Source organism: Gadus morhua, chromosome 4, assembly GCF_902167405.1.
Source record: "Gadus morhua chromosome 4, gadMor3.0, whole genome shotgun sequence".
NCBI lineage: Eukaryota > Metazoa > Chordata > Actinopteri > Gadiformes > Gadidae > Gadus > Gadus morhua.
Window position 1 is genome coordinate 1,079,317 of NC_044051.1, and position 12,435 is coordinate 1,091,751.

Below are 12,435 nucleotides of genomic sequence, written 5' to 3' on the forward strand. Positions count from 1 at the left end.
CAGGAGACCCCCGCGGGCCGCGGCGTGTCTCCCCCGGGGCGGCCTGTAGCTAGCGGTAGCGCTGGCTAGCTCCTCTCACCGTGTTGTTTCTCTCCAGACTCAGACCCCGCCTCCTTCACGCCGGTCGGATTACCGCCGCGTCACATGACCCCGTCCCCCGGCGTTCCAGGACCACTTCTCAACATACTGGAGAAGTGTGGTTCTGTCCCCTCGACGTGACCAGAGGGGGGGGGGGGGGGAACCAGCGGGCAAGAGGAGGGGGGAGGAGGAGGGGGGAGGAGGGGGGAGGGGGGGGGAGGGGGGGGTTGGAATCCAGCCCGCTGCCAAGTTTAGCCTGTTGACGTCGTGGAGAACACGATCGTGTGCCCGGTCCCGCCCGCCCGGGCACACGTCCGCCCCCCCTCCCCCCACCACCCTGCCCCCCCTCCCCCCACCACCCTCCCCCCACCACCCTGCCCCCCCCCACCCAACCCCCCTCCAGCCCCCGTTTCTCGCTCTCCTTGACGGTCGCGCTGCCAAGCCAGCCCCGAGGGTCGACGCTGTAGCGCGGGGTTTAACGGTGATAAGACTGGGGGCACTGGTTCGCAGATTAAGTAAAGAGCGATGGTTCCCAGGGCGACGTATCGCGGCTGAACGTTACACCAGGGCGCGCCGTTCTACACGCACTGCTTTTCTTCAAAGGTCAAAGGTCAAAGGTGGCTCACCACTTCGTTTCGCACGGAGGACCGTTCACGACCAACCCTCACCTTGAGGCTTCCTGGATCGTTTTTGCAGATGAGACGGTGTGTGTGCCAAACATAACCACAGCACGCACACACACACACACACACACACACACACACACACACACACACACACACACACACACACACACACACACACACACACACACACACACACACACACACACACACACACACACACACACTCAGGGAGGATGTGGGGGTCACCTCCTCGAACACCTCCCGTACGGCCGCGCCACAGGGCTCCTCCTCGGGCTCCATGCCCCCCCCGGGGACGATCCACTGGTCGGGGTGGCGGCTGCTGCTGACCAGCAGCACCTGGGGGGGGGGGGGGGGGGGGCACAGAGTGAACACTGGGGCAGCAAACGTCAGACAGCGCCTTCGTATTCGCCCTCTGCTCCCCCACACAGCGAGCGATGGGTTCGCTGTCGAGTCGTTATCAACCTTTTTCCTGAAGATCAAATAAGAAATTGGACTCGGGATAAACAAACTGGTTCATGAGACACTGTGTGTGTGTGTGTGTGTGTGTGTGTGTGTGTGTGTGTGTGTGTGTGTGTGTGTGTGTGTGTGTGTGTGTGTGTGTGTGTGTGTGTGTGTGTGTGTGTTTGTGTTAGTCCGTGTGTGCTTATGTCATCTTTGAATGAAAATAAATACTCACAAGAAACTCAACACAAATGTCAACTCGTAAAGCCGATTAAAATGGGACATTGCCGTGTGAAATGCCAGATGATCTATTAATCGCCCAACCGTCTATTAATACTTAAGGTCATCAACATCAAATTGATTTCATTTTGCATTTACCTCATTGGTCGTTCAGAGAACTCAAATGACCTCTACTATTTTGCCGAAAGGGTTTGATGCTGCAGGCGCAGATCTGATCCCATCACGCCCATGACGCAGTGATCTCCATATGAAGCAGTGATCTCCCCATGAAGCAGTGATCTCCATATGAAGCAGTGATCTCCCTATGAAGCAGTGATTTCCCGATGAAGCAGTGATCTCCATATGAAGCAGTGATCTCCCTATGAAGCAGTGATCTCCATATGAAGCAGTGATCTCCCTATGAAGCAGTGATCTCACTATGAAGCAGTGATCTCCACATGAAGCAGTGATCTCACTATGAAGCAGTGATCTCCCTATGAAGCAGTGATCTCCATATGAAGCAGTGATCTCCCTATGAAGCAGTGATCTCCATATGAAGCAGTGATCTCCATATGAAGCAGTGATCTCCCTATGAAGCAGTGATCTCCCTATGAAGCAGTGATCTCCCTATGAAGCAGTGATCTCACTATGAAGCAGTGATCTCACTATGAAGCAGTGATCTCACTATGAAGCAGTGATCTCCCTATGAAGCAGTGATCTCCCTATGAAGCAGTGATCTCACTATGAAGCAGTGATCTCACTATGAGGCAGTGATCTCCCTATGAAGCAGTGATCTCACTATGAAGCAGTGATCTCACTATGAAGCAGTGATCTCACTATGAAGCAGTGATCTCCATATGAAGCAGTGATCTCCCTATGAAGCAGTGATCTCCCTATGAAGCATTGATCTCCCCTATGAAGCAGTGATCTCACTATGAGGCAGTGATCTCCCTATGAAGCAGTGATCTCCCTATGAAGCAGTGATCTCCCTATGAAGCAGTGATCTCCCTATGAAGCATTGATCTCCCCTATGAAGCAGTGATCTCCCCTATGAAGCAGTGATCTCACTATGAAGCAGTGATCTCCCCTATGAAGCAGTGATCTCCCCTATGAAGCAGTGATCTCACTATGAAGCAGTGATCTCCCTATGAAGCAGTGATCTCCCTATGAAGCAGTGATCTCCATATGAAGCAGTGATCTCCCTATGAAGCAGTGATCTCCCTATGAAGCAGTGATCTCCCTATGAAGCAGTGATCTCCCCTATGAAGCAGTGATCTCCCCTATGAAGCAGTGATCTCACTATGAAGCAGTGATCTCCATATGAAGCAGTGATCTCCCTATGAAGCAGTGATCTCCCTATGAAGCAGTGATCTCCATATGAAGCAGTGATCTCCATATGAAGCAGTGATCTCCCTATGAAGCAGTGATCTCCATATGAAGCAGTGATCTCCCTATGAAGCAGTGATCTCCCTATGAAGCAGTGATCTCCCTATGAAGCAGTGATCTCCATATGAAGCAGTGATCTCCCTATGAAGCAGTGATCTCCCTATGAAGCAGTGATCTCCCTATGAAGCAGTGATCTCCCTATGAAGCAGTGATCTCCCTATGAAGCAGTGATCTCCCGTATCGACCACAGCGAGTGACCTTCGCCCTTCATCTGTCTCCGCCCGTGACCCTCCGTCTGAATCCTGAGGTTCCCAGCGCCCCCTGTCCTGCTGCTGACGTTCCCCTATTCTCCGAGCCGGCGCTTTGGGAACGTCTTTCTGAAATGTCAGGCGCCCCCTCCCTCTCCAGTGAGGGGAGGTCAACCCCCAGCGCTCCTGGAGGGGGTCCGGCCAGCGCCCCCGGAGCCCGGTGAGCAGTCAGGGGGACAGGGCCCGGGGGGCCGGCTCCACTCGGGGCCCCGGGGTCAAGGGGTCTGCCCTGGGGGGGGTCGGGTTACACCACAGCTGCACTGTAGCGCGATACGGGGTCTCCGGGGGTCCCGTCCCCGCTGCCTCTGGCTGTCAACACACGGACCACAACACAGGAGGGGACCGCCCGGACACACACACACACCTCTGCACACACGCGCACACACACACCTACCTCTGAAAGCACACACACACACACACAGACACACACACACGTGCACCCCGTGACACACTCGCCCTCCCCCGGGGGAACCGGGATGAGATAAGTCTTGGGGGTCATCCTGGTGATTAACACCTGGTCCGGGGTCTTTGCAGATCATAACGAGGTCCGTGTCCCGACTAAACATAGAACCCAGGGAGGCACTTCAGTCTCCTTCTGACGGACGCCTCGGCCCGTCTGTACCGGGTGGTGCCAGGTGCATCCTGGGTGTTATAAACAGTACGGTTTGGAGTCGCTCTTGTTATTTATTAAAGTATCATAATCATGCATTCATAACTATTGGCCTTCCTGTTCCCCTCGGCTGATTGGCTCAGAGCGCTGGCGCTCAGATCAGACCTCCTGATTGGACGAGCCGGTCCGGCTCCAGGTCAGCATGACCCAGCGTAGATCAACACAACCTGCCCCCCTCCTGGTCCCGGGGAGCCTGGGCTGCTCCGTGTTTTATCAGCACTGATCCAGGAATAAACACCCATCACTCCGTCCGTCTGTCTGTCTTTATCTCAGGGCGTCGGGGTGTCGCCACGGCGATGACTGGGCGTCGCCACGGCGATGACTGGGCGTCGCCACGGCGATGACTGGGCGTCGCCACGGCGATGACGCCACCTGTCCGCAGATCGCCGTGTCACTAATCCGGCCTTGTCCGCTAATCCCGACTCATGCCTCAAACTCACCCCTCTGGCGCTCTCCAAATTGGATTTGCGACCGTATCGTTAACAAACAAAAAGGCACTTTATGCGCCCCCCCCCCCCCCTCCCCCAAGGGACGTGACGCCGTTTCGCCGTGACGATTTCGCCAGCACGTCCGGGGGAAGCGTTGCATTGTGGGTCGGCCTTGGTGACGGCCGCTGCAGTCGGGCTGCGTTACAGGGTCGGGGCCGTGCCAGGGGGCGGGGCCGTGCCAGGGGGCGGGGCCGGTGGGCGGGGCCGGTGGGCGGGGCCGGTGGGCGGGGTCGGGGCCGTGCCAGGGAGCGGGGCCGGGGGCGGGGCCGTGCCAGGGGGCAGGGCCGGTGGGCGGGGCCGGTGGGCGGGGCCAGTGGGCGGGGTCGGGGCCGTGCCAGGGAGCGGGGCCGGGGGCGGGGCCGTGCCAGGGGGCGGGGCTGTTGAGTGGCCCACCTGACGTCTGAATGTTTTATAGTTCCTCTTAGCATGTAAACAAGGGGGGCGGGGGGGGTAGTATGGGAAAGGTCAGGCATGCTTGACATGTAGATACGGCGTGTATTTATTCTATATACGGCGTGTATGTATCCTATGTACGGCGTTTGTATGTATATTTAGGTTTTGATGTGCGTGTACAGTAGATGCACGGAAGGACAGGAAGAGGTGTTTAAATGCGTCGGCGCGTCAGCGGTCCGCTCAAGGTTGTGTTCTCGTACGTGTGCGTGAACTCGGTATAAATATACCGAGAAGAACCTGGCAACCCACTTCTCCCGCCACCTCCGGGTGAGGGACCTACCGAGAAGACTATTTTCAAAGCAGCCTACCCCCTTTCTTTGAAAATATGAGTGCGTGGCTCTGGGTGACAGACAGACAGACAGACAGACAGACAGACAGACAGACAGACAGACAGACAGAGAGGGAGGCAGACAGACAGAGAGACAGAGAGACAGAGACAGACAGACAGACAGACAGACAGACAGACAGACAGACAGACAGACAGACAGACAGACAGACAGACAGTGTTTTGGTTTCTGACACTAGATGAGGACCTGAAAGGGATAAGACCTTATCCAGGCGGATTGTCTGTTTACAGAACACAAAGGAGAATAGCTTCCGGGTCAACAGGGGTCAGATCCTGTGGGGCTTTTTTTTATGTCTTCAAATGCCTTCGGCAAGTTATTCTCTTTAGAACTTTGAATTGTCTTTTTTCGAGGAATCAGGAAGAGCTTGTGGTAATCTCTGCGATATCAAACGACCCGTATCAGAGAAGGGCTGCTGCGTACGTCGATTGGATGTGGGGACTCTTTGCACTCTTTCTCTCTCCTTCTGCTCTTCCCTTCCCTCTCAATGTAACCAGAGGTGTCTGATCCGTCCAGCAGCTCCCCAGCCTCTGGGCGTCAGTCAGGGGGTATGGGTCTTGGCTAGATTGGCTTGCTGGTGGTGGGTGGGGTAGGGGGTGAGGGGTGGGGTAGGGGGTGAGGGGTGGGGTGGGGAGTGGGGCAGGGGGAGGGAGAGGGGTCCAGAAGGACACCCATTAGAAGGATTGTCCATGTTACACAACAAAAGCATGCAGCACTTTGTGGAAAAAGTACAGGCTCACACCTACTTGAGGAAAGGTCAGGGGCGGGAGAGACCGGAACATCCGCGATCTGGGGCGTGTGGGGGGGGGGGGGGGGGGGGAGTGGCGGGGGGGGCCGAAATAGACCGCCCCTACTCCGGGAGAGACCATCGAGAAGGCTTGGAGAGCCATCGATTGGCTTTGCACATTTAATGGGTTCTATGTTATTTGGAGAGCATGTTCTTCATATTTTGTCACTGGGGTACTAGGAAGCACTTTGTCGGTTTACTTGACTAAAATGTTTAGAAGTCTTGGTATGTTTACTCCACTACATTCATCCTAGGCTCGGACGTATTTATCTCATTGCCGTAGTTTCAATGGAAAAGGGCTGTTTCATTCAAGCAATCCACTCTATACAGTATAAACAGGATGATTGCTGTTGACGCCAGGCCAACTGAAGCCTGACTGGAACCGTCCGGCCTGACCAGTGTGGTCATAGAGGAACTGGAATGATCACAACACCATGCAGGGTTACTGCGTGGTTCTAGATACTGTATTATCAGATGTTTGTGTGAAAAGCACATTTCGGGAATACCAGCTGATTAGGGTTGATGAAGGTGATAACATTGCGTGGAGAGAGAAAACCTGCCACAACTTTAGAAAGATATGCAAATATCTGGTTACTTATCAGCCTATAACGACTTCTGAAAGCCAGTATGAGTGAAACAACTCAGGAACGCTAATTGGGTCTTTTTTTTATTCCTACTCGCTTCGCTGAATCCGGTCTTTAAATAGAGCAGTGTGGAGCAACCGCCTCAAAACAACTCATTTTGAAAACAGCTCAACTAACTAACTTAATCCTCTGTCAAGTCAAAGGTTTCATTCATAGATTAGAGGACCATAGATGATGACTATTGTGTCCCACATAGTCATCTGTCATATAGAATACATCTAGGTATTTTGATGATATGACTATCTCATCATATCATTTGCAGGCTCTTGGGTCTAGCTAGGCTCGAGGTAGGGTTAACAAACACATGAAATAGAAGAAAAACACATCTTGAACCATGGAAGGTTTTTTATGCGTTTAGTTATCCCCAATCAGGATGAGATATTCATTCATCAGGAACACTCTCCGGTGACCACGCCCACCCACGGACGATTTAACCCCCAAGCATCTCTACAATTTTCCCGTGAATATCACCGAAAGTTGAAAAGTTTGTTAATCTTTTCGTTCAGTATGGCTGTACTTGAAATCGCCTTTGAATGAAAAATATATAATAAATAATAATATTTATTGAAAAGAACCGCGCATGGGTTCAGACACGATAATCGAACTTGAGGCGTAAAAACTTGGCTGCATCGAAACATTAGCGACGATGAAGTGGGTTTAAGCTCGTAGCCCGGACACCACGGAGAGGTAATCTTCCAGGGAACATAAACACCTCCCGGTCCCAAAGGGGGGACGCCTGGAACCGTCACACACAGGAGGGTTGAAATGCCAAGCAGGGTGTTGGCAGCGAGGCGGTGCAGGGATCAAGAAGAGAAGAGCGGAGCGCATAGCACAATAAACCAGGACATAGGGCGGATAGAAGAGCACAATCCGCAAAGACATAGCGGCGTTTAAATAGACATGTGAGAGTCGCGATGTTACAGCGAAATATAAAACACTCGTCACGGTCGTCTTGTTAGAGGCGGCTGGCTTTGTGTTCGGCTTTCACAAAGATGCTGTAAATTACAAAGGAGGAGGAAGAAAGCGATCGCCTTTCACTTCACAAAACAAAGTCAGGAAATATCTGAGGTAACTGGAGTTCTGTTGTGACAGTAGCTTACAACAAGGCGTCAGGTGTTAGGTCTGTCCTCCTAATCTGCATCAATTTTAATTACATTTGATGGACTCAATTTCATTAATGTCACGGTAATATTGAGGTGAACTTTTTCTTTAGAGTTGATCAAATTTAGGTCTGCTGACAGAGAAGATGAACGAAATTCCCTTGTCGTTTAAATCACATCAGCCCAATAATAAAAGTCTGAATTATTGGACATGGCTTTATTTTAATTAATGTGTCACTACTACCTCGACTTACTGGACATGAGGATGGCTCACCACCTCATACATAAGTGTGATAGTCCTACTCTGCTTGTCAAATCGCCTATTATACCAGGAGAAGAGGCGTCCAAAGGTGAATTACTGTATCAATATTCAACATGTGTTTTCAATGTTCATCAATCTGGTCCGTACAATTCTAGACCAGTCTACTACATTACACCCATGAAGCAGTGCTGCTTGGACTATCATGTTTCCTATTTAGTCATTTAGAAGAGACACTTTAACCCAAAGGGACATACAGCGATCTCAAATACATGTCATAGTTCAGGAGCAAGAAGGGGGTTAGAGCGCTGCGGACATTGGGGATCGAACCCGGGACCTTTTGGTACTGGGTTCGATCCATGTCTCATAATGCTTTAAACCTTCCCTCAGCGAGGGGTTTGGCCTCAGCGGACCCGGCCAGCCACCGTACCTCAGAGGGTCACATGACCAGAGGAGCCCGGCCCAGTGGACGTTACTCTGGTGGTGTGAGCAGCCGTGACCGCCCCGCCGGGCCGAGCCCCGTCCTGGCCGAGCCCCGCCGGGCCGAGCCCCGCCGGGCCGAGCCCCGTCCTGGCCGAGCCCCGCCGGGCCGAGCCCCGTCCTGGCCTCCATGTTCCCCCCAGAGGTCTCCGATCGATCCCTAACCCTCCGCCCAGGGTCCCGGTAGAGGCGGCTCCGTTCAGAAGCTCAGCGCTAAGGACCGCGCGGTCCATGCGTGTCGCCACGGTTCCCGACTGTGTGTGTGTGTGTGTGTGTGTGTGTGTGTGTGTGTGTGTGTGTGTGTGTGTGTGTGTGTCAGCGTGGACTCGCAAATAAGATTGGGCCGAGATATCCAATAGCAATAACACATTAATGCACAATAGGGAAGTCCTTTGTACCCACGCGCCAAGTGCCTTTTCAGGTTCTGTTAAACTCAGGTGATGGCTGAGTTTAACAGGGGGGGGGGGGGGGGGGTATGGCCTTTGTCCTGATCTCAACAACAGTGTTCATCCAGAGAACAACGCTCATGTTTTGGCAGACTATCACAAAGGCTGAGTCAAGTATGTAACGATTCACCTGTGTGTGCTAACCCCCCCCGACACACACACACACACACACACACACACACACACACACACACACACACACACACACACACACACACACACACACACACACACACACACACACACACACACACACACACACACACACGTGAAGGGTGCAGCCTAGGAACTGCTCAAGGACAACCTGGCACTTTTTGTCCGAAACAAAACAGTAACCTGGCCTGTCTATTACTACCTAATCCACCTGAGCTATACTGAGTGTGTGTGTGTGTGTGGGGGGGGGGGGGGGGGGGGGGGGGTTGTTGATGTGTTGGTTGACAGGGTGATAGAATGAATTGAAGGGTGGTGAAGCAGATGTCCTTAAAGAACACCATGACCGGTGTGCTTTACCACTGAGAACGGCCACTTTAGGGGCCGTATGTGCTGGTCGACAGAGTCTGAGCATTTCAGTGAGAGCAGCTCAGCTGGCTGTTTGGATTTGAGCAGACTAGTATTTGAGTAACCGCACCACGACCCCGCTTGTCCCCCAAATCTCACAAAGTAACGGCTCAGACGGATCTTGCCGTAACAGTCTTATGATGTCAGACTATGTTGGGAGCTTTTTATTACATAACTCGTCTACTGCCGCTGTTTATTTGCAGGGCATTTTAGCCATTTCAAGCGTTCAACAGTTCCTGTTACGCCAGGTTGTCGAGCATAAAAGCTTCAAAAACAACACAGGCACTTTTATAGACCAGGTACTGCATACATTATATTAAAGATTCAGGAAAAATACATAACAAATGCGTGTCTGCGTCCATCACGGCGCGGCCTGTTCAGGCAGTGCATAGCCCCTTTAAATACCCATAATATACCCTTATCCAACCGAGCCGGCTGCCTTAGGAAAGCGACTGCATGATGACCATACATAACCAAATACACACGTTGAAAACGATCTAACTCGGCCTATATTCAGTGAACAATGTTATTATCCCGAAAGCTCGTCATGACCGCCTACAATGTTGGTTTTATTTGTATAAACCTCCTTCCCAGGCGTTCTCATCTCACGACAGAACGTCGGTACGGGATGCTCGTAATGAGCGTTAAGGGCGAGGAGGCGGGACTTTCAGTTCCATAGGTTTAGCAGCGAGCAACGAGCAGGAGGGTGTGCCCCGCTAGAGGAGTACATTGTCCTTTATATATTTCGGATATTCTTAATTCTTTGTTACATTTTTAGTAAAAACGACACATGTATTCTCCTTGCAGTTGTTGTCACGTTCTTCCAATTCTCGTTGCGAGGACTGTTAACTGGGGTACACACTACAGCTGATAGCAAGTAAGTCACCGGAAATTGCGTTCGGGTGCACCGGGATAACGCTACAACTCAGGATCCCCTCTCAGCCTACTCGCCCCCTCGCGTTCTCAAACTAGCCTGAACTGGATAGCCCCGGGCGACCAGCTCCAACAACCCTTTAAAAAAAAAAAAAAAAGCTGGAAACCGGTTGCTTCACGTGCGAGCCACGCGCATAACTGACAATGTGCGTTTATCCGCGTGGGGTAACCCTAAAAGATAAATTAAACACTTACACGTAACCCTGTACGCAGGAGCTACACGTTAACGCTTAAAGGTTAGAGCATATGTTACTGACACCGGGCTGGCGGCGTGGTGCAACACTATCCTATACATGGCATGGAAGCCGTTAACAAATAAATCACAAATAATCAATGACAAGCTTATTGATATGCAGTCGTCCAGCGGCCGCCGCTGCGGGGTCCCCTACCTCCTCCTCACGCTCGTTCTTGAAACACAGACACGCTGCCCGCTTCTTGAAGCCCTCTCCATCGTAGGTCCTGGTCTGGTTCGGCTTGAACTTCATCATGGATGATGTCGACCCCCCGAACAAACTGAATCCCGGTAAACGGACTCGGCCAGTGGAGTCACCACCGCATCGCTTCTCTTTTCTGTGACGGAGAGAAAATCAGCATCCGCGGGGCTCAGCGGGAAAAGGCAGCGAAATCCAGAGCAGGAGAACCAGGAGAACCGTTCACCGGGAAACCGATCGGTATTCTCCCATGCGTCAGTGGATACGGACCATACACTCCGTGTTCTAGCCTAATTGTAATGCGTGTAGCCAGGGTTCCCAGTTCTCCATACACGCCATTCGACTAGTGTGTGTGTGTGTGTGTGTGTGTGTGTGTGTGTGTGTGTGAGTGTGTGTGTGCGTATATGTGTGTGTGTGTGTCTCTGTGTGTGCAGTTCTCTCGTCAGAGGGGAGGGGGGGATCTTATGTACAGCCCACACAGACAACCCTCCTCTGCTCCGGCGCTATTGCGCATGGCCGTCGCTGAGTCAGTACAATGGACACAAGGCCACTTGCTCGGAGAAAACGGGCTTGTGTTGGAAGTGCGCGTCACTAGTCATTTGCGCTTCATTGAAAAACAGTGCGAGTAACTCGGGCCGCTTCGGAGTCCGTCCTCCCCGCTGAATGCCGGCCCGTGCGGACGGGTCGGAGTGGCGGTTCTGTGCATTTATGAAACCAGAGATGGGTGGGGGTACGCTGGCTGCACTGCGTCTTTTTCGGGACCCATAAATGTGCTTAAAGGAAAAAACTCAAACTATAAACCTTACACGACAACACCTTTCTATTTTTAATTAATCCCTTTTTTGCAAAGTCGTAATTTATTGATCATAAAAATGGGGCACAAAAATCTGGAAAATAATCTTTGTGTTTCAGAAAAGAAAACATTAAAAAAGCGTCATAAAAAACCCAAAGGCCGACCACAACCGTAGTCAATGTACCGACATTAACCTGGCCTAAAGTAGAAGAGATCGGCCACCGTCCTGCAGCTAAAGGTCAAAGGTTAAATGCCATTGACAGCCACCCTATCCCGGTCAATGACACACTATAGTGTCTCGTCAAGTGTCAGGGAGGTCCCTCCACAAACAGCCTCAACCTTGACCCATTGACGAGAAATATAGAACGGTAAAATCACAATTTAAGAGTACGAGTGTATTTCATTAAAGAGAGTATTTTCAAAGATAGATGCACAGGCCTTCACATTCTCAGGGGTAAAGTATTCAACCTTACAAGGCGCTGCACAGAAGTGCTGCTACTCAAACCTTGCTCAGAGACAACTGGGCCTTACTTTGAGGGTCTCTATCCGTCTCTATCTACTTTCTGTTTTACTGTAGAACGTCAATTGTTATGGAAGATTCACTCACAACTACGTAACCATGCCTCTAGCCATGCCCCTAGCTGCTAGGAGTGGCAATGTCATCGTAAGTCAAAGAGTAAAAACGTGTTTTTATTAGCGAGAAGCTAACAACAAGACGCAATACATTTGCAAAAACATTTGGCCGTAGTTGAATCCTGCTTATATGGAACAGGATCCGTCCACTGGTGTACATATCGTTGGTCTTACAGGCTGTTAGCTAAACTGTCAAGACCAGTTAGCCATGTGCTCACACCGTTAAGGTCAACACAGGGGCTCAAGCAAGGGGTTATGCATTACAGTGTTACACGATCATTGATTGGTTACACAACCATCTACGACACACACACACACACCCACACCCAAGCTCGTA

At 51.6% G+C, this 12,435-nt stretch overlaps 1 protein-coding gene across 1 annotated transcript in view; it reads right to left on the reverse strand.

Moving 5' to 3' along the window:
* LOC115541481 (diphosphoinositol polyphosphate phosphohydrolase 3-beta) overlaps positions 1–11,086 on the reverse strand; it is a 17,657-nt gene extending 6,571 nt beyond the window's left edge. Inside the window, exons 1-2 of the mRNA XM_030353227.1 lie at positions 10,631–11,086; positions 951–1,061 (exon numbers count right to left, since the gene is read on the reverse strand). Coding sequence (XP_030209087.1) covers positions 951–1,061; positions 10,631–10,729 — 210 coding nt within the window. The 5' untranslated portion in view covers positions 10,730–11,086. The remainder of the gene's footprint in view (positions 1–950; positions 1,062–10,630) is intronic.
* Between the last annotated feature and the right edge of the window lie 1,349 nt (positions 11,087–12,435).